At 35.6% G+C, this 22,526-nt stretch overlaps 3 protein-coding genes across 3 annotated transcripts in view; all 3 read right to left on the minus strand.

Moving 5' to 3' along the window:
* LOC131949582 (inactive C-alpha-formylglycine-generating enzyme 2-like) overlaps nucleotides 1-1,007 on the minus strand; it is a 13,883-nt gene extending 12,876 nt beyond the window's left edge. The window contains exons 1-2 of the mRNA XM_059311427.1: nucleotides 860-1,007; nucleotides 1-247 (exon numbers count right to left, since the gene is read on the minus strand). The exon at nucleotides 1-247 is cut by the window's left edge and continues 72 nt beyond it. Of these exons, the coding sequence (XP_059167410.1) occupies nucleotides 1-175 (175 nt within the window). The 5' untranslated portion in view covers nucleotides 176-247; nucleotides 860-1,007. The remainder of the gene's footprint in view (nucleotides 248-859) is intronic.
* Nucleotides 1,008-5,875: 4,868 nt separating this feature from the next.
* LOC131949586 (uncharacterized) lies at nucleotides 5,876-15,808 on the minus strand. Its single transcript, XM_059311431.1, has 5 exons — nucleotides 15,802-15,808; nucleotides 15,184-15,213; nucleotides 12,989-13,111; nucleotides 7,363-7,402; nucleotides 5,876-6,252 (listed from the first exon to the last, which is right to left on the minus strand). Exons 1-5 carry the CDS (start codon nucleotides 15,806-15,808, stop codon nucleotides 6,132-6,134), a joined length of 321 nt encoding a protein of 106 aa, XP_059167414.1. The 3' UTR covers nucleotides 5,876-6,131.
* A 4,700-nt stretch (nucleotides 15,809-20,508) lies between these two features.
* Nucleotides 20,509-22,284, minus strand: LOC131949595 (uncharacterized protein DDB_G0288805-like). Its single transcript, XM_059311439.1, has 2 exons — nucleotides 21,459-22,284; nucleotides 20,509-21,174 (listed from the first exon to the last, which is right to left on the minus strand). Exons 1-2 carry the CDS (start codon nucleotides 22,040-22,042, stop codon nucleotides 21,003-21,005), a joined length of 756 nt encoding a protein of 251 aa, XP_059167422.1. The 5' UTR covers nucleotides 22,043-22,284; the 3' UTR covers nucleotides 20,509-21,002.
* Between the last annotated feature and the right edge of the window lie 242 nt (nucleotides 22,285-22,526).

A 22,526-nucleotide genomic window follows, 5' to 3' on the forward strand; every position in this document is an offset into this window, starting at 1 on the left:
TCTCCCCCTGTCTCCTGAGCTGCCTCTCCCCCATCTTGATTTCCTCCTTCAGCATGTGCCTCATGTTAAGCTCCTCCATGGCTTTAAGCTCCTCGTCCGTCATCTTGGCCGAGCTGAGCGCGATGGCCACGGCGATGAGGCCGGCGAGCAAAAGATACGATATCCCAGAGGCCATCTTCGGTGTAGGTTGTCAGAGTTTAGGTCAAGCTGGTGGGTGTGGTCATTCGGTTGTGGACAGTTCAAGGCTCTAAATTATCAATGAAATGTCAAGGAAAAAACGAAATCACAATGCTTACCATTAAAATTTTTTTTGTAAATTGTTGAAACAGATTTTTTAGTACCTTTCATTTACCGTCCATAAAAAGTAACATTTTCGAAACTGGCAGTCGTAAATGAAGTAGAGTTTACATATATGAATAGATTTAGTACACTAAACTATGCTTAATCGTCTTCACTTTCTCTAATTTGAGTCAGGTACCCACCAGAGCTGGATGGACTCAGGGACGTCCTACAGATTCGACCCGTGTATCCGAACGCGAGACTATCTGTTTAGTAAACATCGTCAAAAGGTTTAGGCTTTTACTTCAGCAATTTATATGAAGATTTTTTAAACCATCCTTTTGTCTTTGAAATAAATGTTCTGTAGGCTTTACATACTTTCAAGGTGAAAACTATTATTAAAGTTATGGTTATGGACTGTTAAAGGATATGTTTAGTGCTATACTATGGTTTAGTTATTAAAGGGTACATCAATATTTTATTACACCTATAAAAATATACTCAAATATAAAAATTGCCTTTTAATTCTATCCTAAATGAACTGGAAAACCATATTTAAGTATCAAAATCGAGTACTTACATCATCAGAGAAGAGGCGGAACAAAAAAAAAACGCAACTATTTCATCAGAAATGACATGTCATCAAGCGACACGGATCTTTGGAGCGTGCTGCGGTAAACCACGTTGAGTTGCAGACGTTTCGGTGTTTAGCGTGTACCGTGGACCGACACAGCCGCGAGTGTTTAATCGGATTAAGACGCACCGCTCACCGGATAAGGGGCCTTCAGAGCTTGCACGTGTCATGTTTAACACCAGAAAATAAAATTTAAACTCAAGTTTGATAAAAAAGAACATTCCTTTAAATTTTATTTAAAAAAAATAACAAAAAGTTGATCTGACGTTTTCGTAAGTCTATTTTTAAATATATTTTTCTAGTATTGGGTAAATTTTGATAACAGTGTAAATGTAACTAGGCAAAGGGAAATTATCGGTCCAGTCCAAATGTCGCAGTACCTTTTTCTTGCAAGTGGAGGCCACTGGATCAATGAAGGCGAGTTAAGATTAACGGGACTGTATCGATATCGTGTGCAACAGATGGACCCAGCTCGTGTGTACAAGTTTTACGACATGTTTGGTGGGCCAGCGATAATGAAAGTGTGTCACAGAGACCTGAGCTTTTAACCCAACCTCTAAGTTGTTGTGTCGGTCTTTAGATGTTGGACCACCCTCTAAGTTGTTGTGTCAGTCTTCAGATGTTGGCCCACCCTCTAAGTTGTTGTGTCGGTCTTCAGATGTTAGACCACCCTCTAAGTTGTTGTGTCGGTCTTCAGATGTTGGACCACCCTCTAAGTTGTTGTGTCGGTCTTCAGATGTTAGACCACCCTCTAAGTTGTTTTGTCGGTCTTCAGATGTTAGACCACCCTCTAAGTTGTATCGGTCTTCAGATGTTAACCCAACCTCTACGTTGTTGTATCGGTCTTCAGATGTTAACCCAACCTCTAAGTTGTTGTGTCGGTCTTCAGATGTTGGAGGTAAATCAGGGAAAGTTGGGTTAGAAGAACTCCCGTCAGCAGATATCATCATGTCCATAAAAACTGGACTCAAACTGTAAAACTAAGATGGCTCCGAAGTTTCACTGAACATCGGAAGATGCGCATTGGAAATCCAAGCAAAACTCCTGGGTGGTGAGTTGAGAAGAGCCAGATGTTGCCCATGTATCAGCCCCCCCCCCCTCTCACCCCACAACTGACGGACCCAAGGGACAGGACTTTATCTGTACAAATTGGACTCAGCAGTGTCGCAGGAGCTGCCGAAAGGAAACCAGAGCTGTCATTCCTATCGTCAAAGGGTCTCCATTCCTGTTTGATTCCCGAGTTCTCTCTCCTAGATGGGTTGCTGTCCCCATAATAACCATCATCTGCTCTTAATAAGACCTTAAACTTTGAATCCTATACTAAACCTAACCCCATAAACCATCGCTCCTTACATAAAAAGTATTCATTTTCTCCTTTGAACCAGCATATGACCTATGTGTATATCCGCAATGAAGCAACTCAGTTATATAACCCTTCACTCAGCTACTTTGTCCATCTGTCTTCCTCTTTGTTCTCCTATCATCAAGTTATTTGATCACCAAGGTTTTAAATGTATTCCTACTTATTTTCTCTTATACACACGCGACTCCTCTACTGCTCTGACAGTTCTAATCTAAACGTAAATATAACCCTAGCCTGAATTAGATCAACAGAACACCTGGGTCCTTCCCACAAAAACTGCCAGCCTCTGTCAACAATGACACCCCAATGTTTCCATACTCTCTACATCGCGTCCCGGCTTCCACAGAGCAGGTTCTTGTGAGGTTCACTCATCAAAGAAAAATTAGATGGTATTCATTTTTACTTTCTCGTATATACGAAGTATAGAGAAAGTTTTGTAATCGTGCAAAAAAAATCGAGATTTTTACAAATCTCGACGTTTTACACCTCACTGTGTGTGTCTGTCTGTCTGTGTGTAAACACGATTACTTGAGTACCGTTACAGCTAGGTTGATGAAATTTCGTATGTAGGTATTTTATCAAAATCGTAGATCCGTATCAACTTTTAAGCGATTTCCGACAACCGAAAGTGGTACTTTTTCCACTTTGAATTTTTCAAAAGCCTATAACTTGATTACTATTTCAGATAGATAAATGAAATTTCACATGTAAGTAAAAGATCTAATTCTCTACCTTCTATCAAATTTTAAGTAATTTCCATTGACCGGAAGTAGTAATTTACGCTATTTCCGATTTCTCAAAAAACGCATGTAAATGTATAAAGAACTAATAATATTGCGCACTATTATGCGCTTTTTGCTTTGGCGTTCACTTGGTACGCAATTCTCTTTTCTAGTAGATTTTATTCTATTTTTAAAAGTTTAAGTAAACAAAAATCATGTCTATATTCCGAGTTGCCATCCCACGTAGTGTTATATTAGAATATTCGAGAAAGTTTAGGGGAGATCACTCCCGGTTTATCTTTCTTTAAATTCTTGTGGGACATAGTTACAGTGTAGATTAACCACATTACTCTATCAAATAAAAACGGTTTTTATATTTAAAATAAAACTTAGATTTAGAATGTTTCTTCAAAAACAAAAGTGATGTGCAAAAATACAATACTTGGTATAAATTAGAATCCAATATATTTTTTAAAATGTTTTAATTAGACGCTCAACACTGTGTACATCCAACAAAATCCACCAAAATATGTGGATTATATTTTGCTGCCACCGATATTCCTAGGCTTCTGTTGTTGATCCACCTTCTCCCCTTCCCTTATCTTAAGACATATTATACCCATATTTGTAAGGGCATCTTATGCCCATATTTGTGAGGCCACCTTATACACATATTTGTAAGGCCACCTTATACACATATTTGTAAAGGCACCTTATACGCATATTTGTAAGTGCATCTTATATCCATATTTGTAAGGGCATCTTATACCCTTATTTTTATCAAGTCTGCATCAGTGGCGGAACTAGAAAAAAATGGCCACCCCGCAAAAAAATTTTTTAGGCCCCCCACCCCCATAAATATATATATATATATATATATATATATATATATATATATATATATATATATATATATATATATATATATATATATATATATATATATATATATATATATATATATATATATACACAAACACATAATAAGAACAGAGCATAGGATACTCATTGCTGACCTGTTCGGGTTTTGAAAAAAAATAAAAACAATTTTCAATTAAAACAAATTACTACATCATGTCATGTGTAAAAGTGCATTAAGGTGTTTTGAGAAAATCAGTTTCATTTTATCTGCTATAGGTTCTCTTAACGTCTATCTGGCCAAACGAATATAAAACATGAAATCTTTGTAGAAGTAATGGTGTCTCATGTTATGATTATTTTTATGTTTTTTTATATTTATATTATTAATTTTAAATACATTTCCTTTTTATACAAGGTCATTCTTTAGTAAGTTTTTTATGAAAAAATATTTAGTAAGAGAAGTAATTGCTTTTTAATTTGTTTAGTACAAATCTATTAAAACGAGCTTATGAGCACCCCAATTTGACTATTTAAAAAGGGAAATAAGTCATGGAAGTTGTTTGAACGTTTGCTTATCTTTGCTACGTTTAATTGTAGAAGAGAGGACTTGGCTTTCACAGTGGTTTAAAAAGAAAGGGAAAAAGAATATACAAGGGCGTGGGGATGGTGTCTATAGAATAAAGATAATCAAACCACAGCTATGGTAATCGCTTTACAAAACAAACATCAAGTCAAAAATTGCAAGAAAATTAGATTTTTTTTTAACTATAATAAAAATAATTAGGGTCGGCCGTGGGCCCCTAAATGGCGTGGGCCCCCCCGCATTGCGGGGTCTGGCGGCACTGTAGTTCCGCCCCTGGTCTGCATTCATAAAGTTTTACAAACAGGTTACTTGTATACAATTTGCTGAACCAGATTACCGATAAATATATTTAAATACATATTCTTGACACCTATAAATTACTGTACAAGAAAAGGTAACAGCGAAACCATTTCTACATTGATCCTGCAATGTTTCTTTTTTATTTTGGTTTTATGGGCATTATCTCCCCTTTAGTTTGAAACTATGTAAATGCAACTTTTAGTTGGGTTATCTCTCTTGTGTTAGTGTGATATTTAGTTTTTCGCTGTTGAAAAAAAAAAAAAAAAAAAAACCCCACCAAAATCAATGCTTAAAGGTGTAAGTGGGACTGTTGAATTAAAAAAACAGAACGGCTGAATACAAAAAGTGAATAAAACCATAAGTTCTTTATCATAAACCAAACGGACTGTCCCATACTACATTTATAATGGATAATGTAAAAGTAAATGCCATTTTAGACCAGACAATTTTTTTGGAACAGATGCAAAGAGTTCATCTGCTTCTGTCATCGTCATCTGTCATCGCCTTGTGATAGTGAACAAACCATATGGACCAGAGCGTCCGAAGCTTCACATTGCTAATCTTTTTTTCCAAAAAGTTCTGTCTATTAGGACAATGCACACAATACATGCAGCTGAATGCTCTTGTTTTGATTTCACACACCGATCAGATTGCGTTTAGCGTTTTGCTTTGTTGCAATTTTTATGGGCTATCGTTTTCTACAGTGGTTTGGCTGTGGGGGTCCATATTAGAATGCTAAGTTGTCATAAGTTCACACAGATCACACAGGTCACATAGGTCACACAGGTCACACAACTTACAGGTCACACAGGTCACACAGGTCACATAGGTCACAAGGTCACACAGGTCACACAGTTCCCACAAGTCAAACAGGTCACACAGGTCACACAACTTACAGGACACACACGTCTTACAGGTCACACAGGTCACACAGGTCACATAGGTCACACAGGTCACACAGGTCAAACAGATCACACAACTTACAGGTCAAAGAGGTCACAAAGGTTACATGGGTCACACAGGTCACACATGTCACACAGGTCACATCGGTCATTCAACGTACAATCAGGCTACTAACAGGCTACGCATTTAATTAAAAAAGGCAAACACATTGTTTTATGAAATGTGTGTAATGTTTTCCTCCATTTATTGAATAAAATAAAACATTTCTTGAATTCTTGAACTAGTATTTTCTGATGTCTCGCTTTACCAACTGATTACTTTTTAAATTGTGCTTTGTATAAAGTGAACATCCTTGGAAAATCTCGTTATAAAATATGTTCTATAAATGTGTATGTAGATTTGTGTCTATCACCATGACAATGTTCTTTAAATGTGTGTGTAGATGTGTGTCCTTCACCATTACAATGTACTATAAACGACTGTGCTCTATTGACTTTCATCTCCACTGTCCTCATCGTCGTCTTCCTGAGAGTCCGCAGTATTCACGTTCATCTTGCCATTTACAACAACGTTGTGTCCGTTGACATTGTTGGTGTTGTAAATATTGCTGGGGACAGATGCAATACAAATGTAGAATAGAAAATAGTTCATACATATGTTCATGGGTCGGGGGGGGGGGGGGGGTCATAAAAAAAACACCTCAACTCCAAAGGAGGGTGGGGGTGGTGGATAATTTTTATTTTCAGTGAAGAGGAGGGTAAGGGTCAGAAAGTATTACATCAGACTAGTGCGTGTGTGTAAACTGTAATACAAGTTAATCAAATAGTATTTTAGAAATTAATCAACGGAAAAATGTACTCTACAAATCGAAAGGGATATAATTCCGAACAATCAAGTCATGTTAAGAAGGGCGGTGGTGACTTTTTGTGATACAATGCGACAGTTAGATAACTGTGGGTTTTGGGGGGTCATCCATAAATGACATAACTTCTGCCAGCACTTATCAACCCAAAATAACCAGACCCCACATTCAAAAAGACGTTTTTTATATTTTAAAAACTCTACTAAACTCTACTTCACCTGCCCTGTGCCCCGCCAAGTCTCAGACATGTTTGTATTTAAAAAAAAAAAAAAAAACAATTCCGGCCGAGCTTGGCTCTGACCACATTATCCCTTCATATGCTGAGAACATAGAAACAGGTGAACTCTACTTCACCTGCCCTGTGCCCCGCGAGGTCCTGATAGTCAACCTTATCATTCACATATAGGCATTAAGAAAAAATAATTGAAAAAAATGCTGTAAAAAAAAACTTTTTTACTATTACTAAATTCATTGTTCTAAACTTTTCTAATTAATGTGGTTAATCTACCTATGAATAAATCAATAAATTAATTAACGTCTTTAAATAAATGTGAGATTAACAGTCTGTCTGCAATCAAAAGTTGTTCTCTACCTACATACTATTTTACAGCCCCCATATAGAGCAGTTTCTTTACAGTACGAAATCAGACAAACAAATAAATATTCAAACATGTAAACAAACTTGAGTTTTAGTATATATATATATATATATATATATATATATATATATATATATATATATATATATATATATATATATATATATATATATATATATATATATATGTGTGTGTGTGTGTGTGTGTGTGTGTGTTTCTCAATATCTAAACATAATCAATAACATTCAATACTTACAAAATAATAGGCCCACGAAGCCCTGGATCAGCTTGAAATAATAGGTAGGAAAAGTGGTTCCAAAAGTGGTTCCACTTTGTGTTGCCAGAAAGCATATTTTTGAACCAAAATTGAATATTTTATAACATTTTTGAAATAAGTACAAAGTCACTTCCGGTTTTATTAAGATAGAAATATTTAAACACAAAATCACTAATAATATAAAAGTAATTTACCAAACATTTTTATTTTTGTTTGGATTAGTATAGTCAGGGTGTTGTGGTGCAAGGGGATGTTATATTATTTAATATAAATAAACTATTAGGCTATATTCCATTGTAATAATAAGTAAAGCGTAATTAATATCAACATTTTAATATAGGCCTAATCAATCTAGATCGACCTCTGACTATGGGGTCATCTATTAACGATGTCACAACGATGCCAGACCTCCCCCTTCCCCAAAAAAGTAAACCTAAGCCAACCCCCCCCCCCCCCTATTTTGTTTTAAAGCAGCGATTTTCATAAAATATTTAGACCTATGGGCTTTTCCAACATTCAATGTAGGCCTATTGATGAATTATTTTATAACAATTTATAAAACAACTTTTAATAATGCAAATAAGGGCTTAAATTCAGTTTCTTAACATGAGTGTTTGTTGAACATGGAAAAGTGTCATCTTACTTTCTGAACCCCCTCCCGCTTGACCAGAGGCGTAGCGATCCTTGCCGGCGCCAAACCTTTAGATTTGCACCCCCCCCCCCTCTCAAACTTTTGATTTGCACCCCCCTCAACCTTTTCAATTTATTTTTCCAACCCATTTTGGCGCCCCCTAAGGTCGGCGCCCGGGGTCATATGTCGTCCCCCCCCCCCTCTACGCTACTGCCCTTGACACAAAGGTCCAAATCTCCCCCACCAAAGTCCGAGACCACTACAACATTTTGCTATAATTTATAGGATATTCATTAATTAGTCATACAAACCTAATTACATTTGTTTTTTGATGGTATCTCTGCCATTACAATTATTAAATAGTTTATCTTAACTCAACATTTCCCCTAAGCTCATTTGCTATAGCTGCCTATCCTTATAGAAAACATATTTTCCTCAAATATCTGGAATGCATCTGATCAGCAAGTCTTTTTCTTTTGTACATGTTCATAAACTTGCACAGCCAATAACAACACATTACCAGGAAACAGGCAGTGATTATAGTTTGTTGTATTTGTGGTTGATGGTTAGTTATCAGCCATATTTCCATATGCTGGTATTTGTGGTATGGCTAGAATTGAGAAAAACCCATATTCTTGATTCTTCCCTTATCATTATGTTTTACAGCTATGATAGATATATGCAAATGTAAGACTTATAGTGGGACTACATATTTGTGACACATTTGCTAAAGCAAAAGTTCTTGAGTTGAAATTTTAATCCTTTAGGTTGTCGCTGATTCAAATTCAAAGCAGCTTTAACTGGTACCTGACTGGTTATGGACAGTAAAACTTAGTAAAAGCTGTTTGACATTTTGCTGACCGTACAATTTATTAATATGGAAGGGCAACAAAACTAGGTGAAATCTACTTCAGCACCATATTCTTAAAAACTATTTATAGTTCGCCAGTTTAAGTTAATTATTGAATAAAGGTAGCAATTATTAGTTTCCGCATACACCAGCACACACAACCAGTGCTGAAAAAAAAAACATAACAAAGTTTATATTTTCTTTTTTTTAATTACCATATTCATTCAGAATATTAAAAAAATAATTGTTCATTATGAACAAGTTTTCTTGGGTCCAACATGTATCCTTGGATCAGTTTTTAAATTAAGCTCCATCTTGACTTTTGTCTTCTCTGTATGCAGTTGTATAATCCACAGTATCTAAAAAAAAACAAATGAATTTCATAAACTGTTATATTAAACTCATTATGTTTACATACTTTCAACTCTTAATGTTATAAATAAAAATATTTGCCTGTCTTATAAAGATCATAAAGCAATGATGTGTATTTATGTATTTGATTGTATGGGCTATCTAACCATTACCATTCATTAAAAATATAGGTCTAATAGTTTACTTTTAATATTTTAATGTAAGGAGTTTGTCATAAAATACAATAGGCCTTCAAAAGAGTCCAAAAGTCATGTATATATCATTAAAAAAAAGAAAAAGGTATCAATAAAGATCTACTACTTATGTTTAGCCACCTCAGGAATTAGTTGAAAATTGATATTCAAACTAGGCTACTATAACTATCATTAATTCATACACATACTAAAATAAATATTAGGATAATTATATTAATTTGATTAGTAAGTTAATCCATCTATGACAATTGACACCTTTTGGCTTTATCAACTATTCTGCATTTTAAATTCTAAAGATCACTATATAATACTAAGAGTAGACTAAGTCATATATTAAGTTAATTAAGAAGAACTAAAATAAGACAGCTATTTACTAGTAAGCCTACTCTTCTATTCAGTAATTTTTACTATTATTATTAGAGGCCTAAAATTACTGTTAGACTACTAATCTAGATTAAACTTAAATTTTGGATATTATTTAATGTACTAGTCTGTAACCTTTTATTTAGGCTACATGTAATTTTTACAAGTTTAAAATTGTAGCCTTATTAAGCCTAGTTAACTTTGCTTAACTTACATACACATACTAAATACCTACCCAATCACAGGCCTACTAGACTACTACTAAGCTACTACATCTAAATCTACAGTCTAGATAGGCCTACTGAACTAAAAGTAATATGACAACTGTAAAAATTAAGCATACTTTATTTTTTTTTACAATACTATTTTAAGCCTATAGACCTACTGCTATTAAATATGAATCTATTAGTTATTAGACTAACATAAGTCATCATAAGTCTAATTAGTAATTACCTCTAACTAGGCCCTAATCATATTAACAAAGTAAGTATTAGGACTGTCATCTGTACCATAGAATACTACTACTATAGTAAATATATTTTAACAAGTAGGCTCTAACAAATTAGACTAATCATTTATTAGACTAGGCGTATGTAGTGCCCTACTAACTAATTACTAAGATTAACTATTTACTATATGACTAGTCTATAAAACTAGTTTATACCAGCTACACATTTATAATATAAACTATGGGCCTAATTTATTTAACTTATCTATTATTACTATTAACTTAAAGTACTTCAATATACTTATTACTTATTGAATTATTTAATATAGATTTTTATAAATATATAACTTCTAGATCTAGACTAGAGTAGATCTCTTATTCTCTACTACTTGACTTATACTTAATAGATCTACTGTCGTACAATATAAAGTTACTTAACTAACTAGAAGATCTGGCTTCTGTGAAAAACCTTTCTGTTAAAGACCATTACCTGTGTGTTTAGTAATCATCATAAACCCGGCATTGCACACCCAAACCAAAACCAAAACAACAAAACGCAAACATAACGCTAACACAATTACAAATACAAACGAAAACAAAAACCTAACAACTAACCCAACCACAACCACAAACACCAATACGAACACAAAGAAAAAAACAAACGAAAAAGCAAACGAAAACAAACCAAATCCAAATGCAAAACCAACCACAAACCCAAAGAAAAAAACACAAACGAAAAAACAAACGAAAACAAACCAAATACAAACGCAAAACCAACCACAAACACAAATACAAACACAAACGCAAAGAAAATAAAACACAAACGAAAACGAAAAAAGAAAGAACAAAAACGAACCAAATCAAAACGCAACCACTAACGCAAACCCAACCTAAACACAAAGAAAACACTAACGCGAACATAAACGCACAGTGCTCAGAGTCTAGCCCGGGGCGGAATCGCCTGTTTCAGCTTAATAAACGACTATAGTACCCCAACTTATTCATAGTCTTTTGCACTCACTTTAATGAACGTAGGCGCGAAACCGAACACGGGAGGCCCGGGACCCCAAATAGCACCCTGTCTGGGCGCCAGAGGACGCACCATGACGTCACCGCCTGATTGAACTTAGTAAACGACTATAGTACATAACTTATTCATAGTCTTTTGAATTCACGCGAACGTATATACCATAGCGTACACCGGAAGGCCCGGGGCGCCAAATAGCACCCTGTCGGGGTGCCGGAGGACGCCCGGATTTGATTCACTTAAAGACTATAGTAACCTTTCTTACCCATAGTCTATCGCACTGTTAAAAACAAAACTATGCAGCATAGCGCTCACATGATAGCCCAGGGTGCCAAATCGAACCGTGCAAGGGCGCCGGCGGACGCGCCTGTTTCAATTTAGTGAACAAAAATGATAATACTCCAAGCTTATCCGTAAATGGAAAGAAATAAACATATAGGATTTGTAGGACCTGGCTTATTAAATGTTATTGATTTAAAAAAAAAAAATATTGAACAGTATGTTCAGTGTATAGAATAAATAAAAGGCAGTGTTAAAAATACCTAACGACATTGCACTTAATCAATCCCCGCTAATTATGTAATTATTTTTTTTTTCTTAACACCAAAAACAGAGTAATAAAATGTAAATTCTTTCTTCTTAAGAATTTTTTTTTATTAAAGGGAAGTAACTGTGCAGTCAATACATTTCCGACACAATTTTAGAAAGTTTATAAACGTCGATACACTTTTTAAAAATTTTATGTCGCGTTCATAATTGAAAATTATTCTTCTAAGTAAATAGAATGAAAATTGTTTTTAAAGACTTTCAATGGTAATTTTTTGACTCGTAAATTTAGACTGTGAGCACGATAAAAAATCTTACGCTTAAATCCATAGAACTGTCAACGACAGACTTTTTTGCCACACGTTACAGAATTGAGCTTTATATATTAGATTAAATTAAAGTTAATACTAATAGGCCTGAGGCCTACAATATTAGTACAATAATAATTATAATAGATTCTAGATCTAGATCTAGATCTAGAATAGATCTCTAGACTCTAGAGCACTCCTCCTAGAATCTAGACTCTAGTACTAGATTCTCGATATAAATCTATTTTAGTCTAGATAATCTAGATCTAGATTAGATCTCGATATCTATCTAGATCTAGATCTAGGTCTAGAGTCTAGATCTAGAATCGTATGGCTTGATTCTAGGAGCACTCACAGAACTTACAGTGAGTAGATCTACATGCGTTAAAAACATTCTACAAAAACATTGGTAACAATTAATAAGAATAATGTTAGATATTAGTAATCTGAGCATAACAGTCATAAAAAAATAAGCCAACTATAATGAAAAGGGATACAAACGAATTTTAAAAGCCTGAATCGAACTGAAAATATTCCCTTGTTCGCCATTTTGTATTCTCGAAACACCTTGTCCGTATTTATCGCGGAAAAAAAATGTTATGACTTTAATCTTTTTACTCTCCCTGGCCACTTCAGTTCAGTTCAAGGTGGGGTTGAGGGCGGTTTTATTAAATATCTAAATTTATACAACCATTCAAAATCATTTTCAACGGCTTATGTTCAATACAAAAATATGAAAATGAGTGTAATCGATAGTTCCCAAACGGCTTTAATTTTTGAAAATGTAGCTATAATTTTATCGCTGTCTATATTTTTTTAAATAATTTTTTAAAAATTTAGTATGATTACATAGACTTTTCCTACCTATTGTTCGACGTTCTGTGAAAGAGTATTTTCTGCACTTGTTCCAGTGTTTAATGTAAGTACAGGCCAATTGAAAGAGTTTTTCCGGAAGTGTTCATTTTTGCTGTTTCCATTATTGTCTTGAACTAAGGGGTCAAATGACTCTGTGAATGATGCAGCTGTCTGTTTGTGTGGCTGTTTGTGTGGTTGTTTGTGTGGCTGTTTTCTGCAGGTTCCTGGTGTCATAGCAATGTTTGAATTGATTGTTGGAGGAGGATGATTGAACGAAGCAGTTGCTTGTCCAAATATCGTAGTTCCACTTCCTTCTTGTTCCTGGTGTCATAGCAATGTTTGAATTGATTGTTGGAGGAGGATGATTGAACGAAGCAGTTGCTTGTCCAAATATCGTAGTTCCACTTCCTTCTTGATTAGGCAACAGGTTTCGTCTTTGAGTCGTTCTGTACTTTTCAGGCCGATGGTTTTGGTGTTTCCCACCGCAGTGTAAAGAACTTCTAGACTGGACATTGCACAACTGGTCCACATTGGTCGACCTAGTTTGTGTAGCCTGTGGGTTTCTTCTGTGTGTGCGCTTGTGTGGTTGAGGGCGATAGCAGGACATAGATCTGTTTCTGGGTTGTGTGAATTGGTGTCTAGTATGTATGTTGTTGGCGTGTTGTTTCTTTGTGCGTGTGTTGTGATGGATGTGTTGAGCGATGTCAGGGGTAATGTCAGGATAAGTTGGTGAGGGAATGAAAGTTTGTCTATGGTGGGAGGGACGTTTGTAATTTGGAGTTGGTAACAAAGGGGGTCGTATATGGTTTGTAGTTGGTAACAAAGGGGGTCGTGCGATGTTTGGAGTTGGTAACAAATATTCGAGAAAGTTTTGGGGAGATCACTCCCGATTTATTTTTTACATCATTCAACGGAACATCTCAGAGGCGTAACGACCCTTCCCGGCGCCCGGGGACAAACTTTCAATTTGGCGCCCCCTCGGAAGCAAATTTTCAATTTGCAACCCCCCCCCCCCCTCAACATTTCGATTTGCACACCCCCCCCCCCCATCAAACTGCAAAGATGAAGCTAAAATGACATTTTAAATTACTTTTACAACCCATTTTGGCGCCCCCTAAAGTCGGCGCCCGGGGACATATGTCCCCCCCTGCCCCCCCCCCCCCCATCGCTATGCCTCTGGAACATCTTATCTAGACTGTGTCCTTAAGCCCACCGCTTCATGCACATCTCGGTGCTGCGGCAGTGCCTCTAGCTTTAAATAAGTTGTCAGTTCTTTTATAAGACATTTTAAGGTAGCCTTACATTGGTATTATATTTCACAAGTCGAACCATGTCTTAGATTAAGCCCGTCACCTTGAAAAGAAAGTTAAACCAAAACAGAAATCGTGCTCAGTCGTATCGATTACAAGACACCGGTTTTCTTTAGCTCCTTAGCATTACCCAACAGAAAAATCGATTGTAAATCGTTTCACGCTGTTCAATACAAAGGCGGGGCTAAATAAGTTCTCGTTCAAAATCGCTTCTTAGTGTTTGAAGAACGAGACATGACGCCATTTTCTTTTTTTTTTTAGTTATGTTAGTTTCTTCAAACATATCTATTTCTAATTGAGTTTTTTAAACTTAACAAATGTTAGAAAATATTACTCTATAAAGATCGTTTCTGCATCAGATTAATTAAAAAGAGCTTTGTGTAAGATGCAGTTTATATCCAGATGACATATTGTATAAGTCAGGCGATTTAAATGTTTCAATTATGTGGAATCAATAGCCTATTTCTTTGCTACCAGAAAACTTTACTCAATTGCTACCGAAATAAAAGTCCTATAATAAGTACAATAGATGTCGCCCACTGTAGACAATGTAAAATCATATTTTAGGCTGCTTCTTACAAGCGTTGTTTTTGTCCTCAGTTCAAAAAACTCCCCAAAATATGTTAATCGCATTAGATAATTGTAAACAGTATTCCTCAATATTACGATATATATATATATATATATATATATATATATATATATATATATATATATATATATATATATATATGTATATATATATATATATATATATATATATATATATATATATATATATATATATATATTTATATATATATATATATATATATATATATATAACTATCTTAAACATATATTTAAAAAAACTACATGCATTAAGATAACTAACATAATTAATTACCATACAATACCTGAATAGCACAGACCACCGCAGTTGATAACTCATGTGAGCTTAATGACTGACGACTACTTGGGAACCAACTTAAGCTAGCCACTTGCTGGCTTGTAGCCAAGGTGATTCCAGGAGAAGATACATTACTTCGGAAACATTGATTATGCTTCGATTTGACTATAAATAGTCACGTTGCAGAGCCTGATATATCGATTATTGTATTTGCGTGTTATTCTGCTTGAAGAATCCTTGCAGTTCCAAGAAAGGAGAGGTTATTTGATACTAGAATTGGTGGTCAAATGCAATGTTTAAACAACTTTATATTTGGGTAAGGTCGTTTAAAACATGCCACGCTTTTTATTTATAATTTTTACAAGCTTTTATTTAACTCACTTCCTAGTCAGTCTGTCGTCAGTCTGTCGTCAATCTGTCTAGATCTAAACGGCCGAGCGAAATTGCAGGCACTTCTAACTGACAGATACGGCTCGTAGTTGGTACGTGGGTCAAGACATGAAGACAATGCATCATGATATTCAATTTGACTTAATTGGTCGCCTGATTAATTTTTTATGAATTAATAAAAATTTTGTCCAAATTAGTAGGCGGTCTCATCAAACTATTCCGCGCTATTATATACGTGTCATCACGCTCAATAGGTCGTCCTCACGTTCAATGGGTGCGCAAGGGTTTTTAGTAATGCAACTCTATTGTAAATAAAACATGTATAGTACAAAAAAAGTCATAAAAACGTTTTAATAACAAGAGTTTATGTAATAATGCACTAAAAACTAGAAAATAAATTATACACTACTTCTTAAATTACTATAAAGAAAAGCGTGGATCTCTTCCTAAATATTAGTTAAGATATCCAATCTATCTATATACTACTAAAAGTCAAGTTTGTTTACATGTTTGAATATTTATTTGTTTGTTTGTCCGATCGAGTATTGTGATATGTTTTACTCTATCTGGAGAGCTGTAAAATAGTATGTAGGTAGAGAATAATTTTTTAATGCAGACAGACTGCTAATCACAAATTTATTTAAAGACGTTAATTAATTTATTGATTTATTCATACGTAGAGTAACCCTATTTTTTTTTAAAAGTTTAGAACGACCACTACACTCGGCGGGACCGTGACGTCACAGTTTTTTGTTTACTCTTTAGTACAATAAAATGGCGGCGTCTATCGAAGAAAATTGTGTTCCCATTCAAAAGTTTAACGCGTTCTAAATCTAATTTTCTGTCGGTCATAACTTTAACAATACGTCCGTTTGCTGTATTTATTACGTTCCAACACTTATATCAATTTTCAACTGTCTTTTTTCATTTAGTTTTACAATAAATTTCTCTAGATCTAAAGATCAGCTGTCGAAGGAAAGTTATGAATCTAGCCTAGATCTAGATCTAGCCTAGATCTAGGTCACTAGACTCAATGTAAATTCTAGATCTAGACTTAATGTAAATTCTACATCTAGAATCTATTTCAGGCCTTAATACATCTAGAATCTATTTCAGGCCTTAATTATTTTATATAAATCTTTGTTTGGCTAATTTAATATAAAACTTAATTTGAAAGTTACTACTACTAGACTTAGATCTAGATCTATGCGCGTAAATCAAATTGCATAAGGAGACTCAAAATATAGTATAAAAATTCATTTGTGACGTCACGAGTAAATAGCTAAGTTGATAGCGTAGTCCGCTCTCTTGCGGGTGGCACAGGTTCTAGACCAATATGTCAATGATATTTTTTTTTCAATTTTTTTTTTATGTGAATGATAAAGTTGCCTATCTGAACTTGGCAGGATACAGGGCAGGTGAAGTAGAGTTCATCTGTTTCTTTGTCCTAAGCATATGAAGGGATAGTGTGGTCAGAGACATGCTCGGCTGGAATCGTTTTTTAAACGATAAAAACATGTTGTCTAACACTTGGCGGAACACTGGGCAGGTGAAGTAGAGTTGAGTAGGTCACCTGTGACGTCAGTATATGAAGGGATAGTCCGAAATCGGTGTTTTCGGAGTTTTTAAAAGATAAAAAACATATTTTTGAATGTGGGGTCTGTTTTTTGTGACGATAAGTGACACTGCAGTAGCGTAGCGAGGAGGGGGGGGGAGGGGAGGCGGGAGGGGAGGCGGGGGGAGGTGGAGGGGGGAAGGGGGGGGGCGGGGGCGGGGGGGGACATATGTTGGGGCGCCAAAATGGTTAGGAAAAATAAATTGAAAGGTTGAGGGGGTTCAAATCGAAAGTTTGAGTGGGGGGGGGGGGGGGGGGGGTGGGGGGGTGGGGGGTGGTGCACATCAAACGTTTGAGGGGGGGGGGGTTGAAAATCGAAATCTTGGGGGGGGGGGGTTTAAAATCGAAAAGTTTGTCCCCGGGCGCCGGGAAGGGTCGCTATGCCTCTGAGTGACAGACGTGATGTTTTTTGATGGATGACCCCGAAACCCACAGTTATCCAACGGATGACGGGTATTCTAGTATACTACTAAAAGTCAAGTTTGTTTACATGTTTGAATATTTATTTGTTTTTTTGTTTGTTTGTTTGTTTGGCTGATTGACTATTGCGCATGGTTGCACTCATCGTGGAGAGCTGTAAAATAGCATGTAGGTAGAGAAAATTTTTTGTTTTAAGACAGACTGTTAATCACACATTTATTTAAAGACGTTAATTAATTTATTGATTTATTCATACGTAGAGTAACCCTATTTTTTTTAAAAGTTTAGAACGACCACTACACTCGGCGGGACCGTGACGTCACAGTTTTTTGTTTACTCTTTAGTACAATAAAATGGCGGCGTCTATCGAAGAAAATTGTGTTCCCATTCAAAAGTTTAACGCGTTCTAAATCTAATTTTCTGTCGGTCATAACTTTAACAATACGTCCGTTTGCTGTATTTATTACGTTCCAACACATATCAATTTTCAACTGTCTTTTTTTCATTTAGTTTTACAATAAATTTCTCTAGATCTAAAGATCAGCTGTCGAAGGAAAGTTATGAATCTAGCCTAGATCTAGATCTAGCCTAGATCTAGGTCACTAGACTCTATGTAAATTCTAGATCTAGACTTAATGTAAATTCTACATCTAGAATCTATTTCAGGCCTTAATACATATAGAATCTATTTCAGGCCTTAATTATTTTATATAAATCTTTGTTTGGCAATTTAAGATAAAATTTAATTTGAAAGTTACTACTACTACTAGACTTAGATCTAGATCTATGCGCGTAAATCAAGTTGCATAAGGAGACTCAAAGTATAGTATAAAAATTCATTTGTGACGTCACGAGTAAATAGCTAAGTTGGTAGTGTAGGCGGCTCTCATGCGGGTGGCACAGGTTCTAAACCAATATGTCAATGATATTTTTTTTCAATTTTTTTTTAGATGTGAATGATAAAGTTGCCTATCTGAACTTGGCAGGATACAGGGCAGGTTAAGTAGAGTTCATCTGTTTCTTTGTCCTAAGCATATGAAGGGATAGTGTGGTTAGAGACATGCTCGGCTGGAATCGTTTTTTAAACGATAAAAACATGTTGTCTGAGACTTGGCGGGACACTGGGCAGGTGAAGTAGAGTTGAGTAGGTCACATGTGACGTCAGTATATGAAGGGATAGTCCGAAATCGGTGTTTTCGGTGTTTTTAAAAGATAAAAAACATATTTTTGAATGTGGGGTCTGTTTTTTTGTGACGATAAGTGACACTGCAGTAGCGTAGCGAGGAGGGGGGGGGGCGGGAGGGGAGGCGGGGGGGGGGGGGAACGGGAAGCCCGAAAGGGGGGGGGGGAACTTTGTTGGGGCGCCAAAATGGTTTGGAAAAATAAATTGAAAGGTTGAGGGGGGTTCAAATCGAAAGTTTGAGTGGGGGGGGGGGGGGGGGGGGTGCACATCAAAAGTTTGAGGGGGGGGGGGGGGTTGAAAATCGAAATTTTTTTTGGGGGGGGGGGGTGTTCAAATCGAAAAGTTTGTCCCCGGGCGCCGGGAAGGGTCGCTATGCCTCTGAGTGACAGACGTGATGTTTTTTGATGGATGACCCCCGAAACCCACAGTTATCCAACGGATGACGGGTATTCTAGTAGATACTAAAGTGGCCCACGCTTTTCTTTAAAGTTATTTAAATAGTAGTGTATAATTTATGTTCTACTTTTTAGTGAATTATTACATTAAAGCTTGTTATTAAAACGTTTTTTTTTTATGAAATGTTTATGTTGAATTTTCAAAAAATAATTTTCTCACTTCTCACTCGAAGTTTAAATAAATATGTAATGAAACTATCTTTAATTTTTCAGGTTTTTTTTAAATTACGTAGGCTAATGTCTGATTTGTGTGGACGTTTTAGGCATTGGCCATAAGTAGCAACGGTGACGCTTTTGGTGTGCTATGTAATGCTGTTGTTGTGATATGTGGTGTCGTTTGAGAAATACATGTATTGGGTTAGAGGGAGGGTTGTCATTAAAGTAAGCGTAGTCTTTTAACGTGCGATCATGAAATACAGTGGTGTCACTAGCTAGGTGTGACACTTTGACGCCACCCAAAGTCAAGAAATTGTCTCCCAGAGACTACCAGGTACGTTTTAAACATTAAAATAGTCGTGTTGAAAAAAAAAACGTTAACTTTAAATATCCATTACATCCACAAGTTCTATGTGGGTTAAGCGTTTCTGCATTCTTTTTCAAAAATTATTTTTTTAACTTTATGAAAGAACGTAATAGAATGTATGCTTAATTACACATACTTTAATACATTAAAATGACTACATAAAAACAGCTCAATATTGAAGCGATTGAAAGGTTATTCCTTTACATTTGTCTCCTGTTAGTTTGACATTTTTAAACACTGAAGACACCATTTAGTTGGGTTGTCTTTCTTGTGTGGAGATTGTGGAACTTCACTTATAGATTACTAGGATTGTTGTGAATAGTTAAAGTAGTAAATTTTTCAAAGTTAAACCAAAATATAAACAAAGTCCTTCCAACCCATCTACCCTAATACGAGGTGTAATTTATGGAGGATAATCTAATCAGTCAGCCTGAAAATTTATAGACTATAAAAGCAACACGTAGATTGATTTTTAAAAATGTATTGTAGTTTTGCATGTATTAAATAAAGGTATAGGTAAATATTTCTTTAACTCCTTGCTTTTTGTTTCAAACACGTCTCGCATAATTGATTTGTGTACTTAAATCTTTCTTTGAATAAAGCGGCTATTTTTGGATAAGTCATTATAACATAAGACTTTATTTTTCGTAGTGTAGTTTAAGTAAAGTAAGCTTTGTGAATAGCCAGAGAAATCAAAAGTATTTGTACAAAGCTATTAAACTGTACATGGTTTATGTTGTTATTCAATGAAATTACTAATGCAGTGAAATTAATATAAAGTAGTGTTTAGGTGTAGTCATATTTACGTAGAACTAGGTAAATTATTTCATTTTAGTACGAAGTAGTATTTGGCGAAATCATTACAATGTGGCTTGGCTAATGTTAATGGGAAGTGGTGTTGTCAGCGCGTCAAGATGTTGTTCGTTAATATAGTTCAAAAAATATCATGTCAAAATAGTTTAAAAATATCATGTCAATATAATTAAAAACATCATGTCAATATAATTCCTAAACAAAATGAGTGGACAAGATGTACTGTGAATAGTTTCTTAAAAGGGTCAAAATGACTGCAATATTTCGACTATATTTCGTTATCTATTGGTCTAGTTTCAGTTACATGACAAAACTTTAAAACAATGTCTTAATGTTAAATAATGTCTTATAGATGTTTGTGATCCGTTGATTTGTGACATTCCCCGTGAAAATGTTCTTTAAGTCTCTGAGTACCATTGACTTGTGTTCATTGACTTTCATCTCCACTGTCCTCATCGTTGGTCTCGTCCGTGTCTGCAGCGTTCAAGTTGATCTCGCCGCTTACAACAACGTTTTTTCCGTTCACATTGTTGGTGCTGTGGTTGGTGTTGTTGGTGCTGTTGTTGATGTTGTTGTTCATGATGATGTTGTTGAAATTGCTGAGGATACATGGTGTACAGTTATAATACGAAAAAGTACCCGAAAAAGTTCTGTATATATATATATATATATATATATATATATATATATATATATATATATATATATATAATATATATATATATATATATATATATATATATATATATATATATATATATATATATATATATATATATATATATATATATATATATATATATCTGTGTGTCCCCTTTTAAAAGTGAGGTATGACCATACTTTATCAATGTTTAAGCGTCTATCAAATAAATTCAATACTTACATAATATTAGGTCTATGGATTCTTTGAGAGTTTTCAGCTAAGATCACTCCATCTAAAAGACTCAAAAGAATATGTTCAACTGGAGAGTTCTGTTTTCCTGCTTCTATTTGATAGGCCGCAATATTCCGAAGGACATTTTGTGAAAGATTATTTTCCTGAATTGTTTCTGTAGGAACTGTTGCTGGCACATAGTTGTTGGACGAGCTTTTGTTCAGATTTTCATTACTGCAAGGTCTAGAATGTGTATCCATGTAGGGAACGGATGAAGAAGACGTTTCTTTGGGCGTGTGAGTTGTTTCTGTATGTGGCTGTGTGTTGTAAGCTTGTTGTTCTATTGTTATAGTTGAGTTATTAGCTGGAGGAGAAAGATTGAATGAAGCTGTTGCTTGTCCAGAAATCGTATCGTCTTCCCTTGTTTCACCTTGTGTCGGTCTAGTTAAGACTTGCTCATGTATTGCATCGCAGGGTGAAGAACTTCTAGACTGGACATTGTCCAACTGGTCCACATTGGTCGATTGAGTTTGGGTAGCCTGTAGGTTTGTTCTGTGCGTGTGCTTGTGTGGTTGATGGCGATAGCAGGACATAGATCTGTTTCTGGGTTGCGTGCACTGTTCATGTGTGTTGTTTGCGTTTTGTTTTTGTGTGCGTGTGTTGTGATAGGTGTGTTCAGCTATTTCAGGGGTAATGTCAGGATAGGTTGGTGAGGGAATGAAAGTTGGTCTATGGTGGGAGGGACGTTTGTAATTTGGAGTTGGTAACAAAGGGGATCGAGCGTAGTTTGGATTTGGTAACAAAAGGGGTCGTACGTAGTTTGGAGTTGGTAACAAATGGGGGCGTACGTTGTTTGGAGTTGCGAGCAAAGAGGGTCGGGCGTAGTTTGGAGTTGGTAACAAAGGGGGTCGTGCGTAGTTTGAAGTTGGTAACAAAAGGGGTCGTACGTAGTTTGGAGTTGGTAATAAAGGGGGTCGAGCATAGTTTGGAGTTGGTAACAAATGGGGGCGTACGTAGTTTGGAGTTGCGAGCAAAGAGGGTCGGGCGTAGTTTGGAGTTGGTAACAAAGGGGGTCGT

This window comes from Physella acuta, unplaced genomic scaffold (assembly GCF_028476545.2).
Source record: "Physella acuta isolate Inbredline_101_S28 unplaced genomic scaffold, ASM2847654v3 ptg000703l, whole genome shotgun sequence".
Taxonomy (NCBI): Eukaryota; Metazoa; Mollusca; class Gastropoda; family Physidae; genus Physella; species Physella acuta.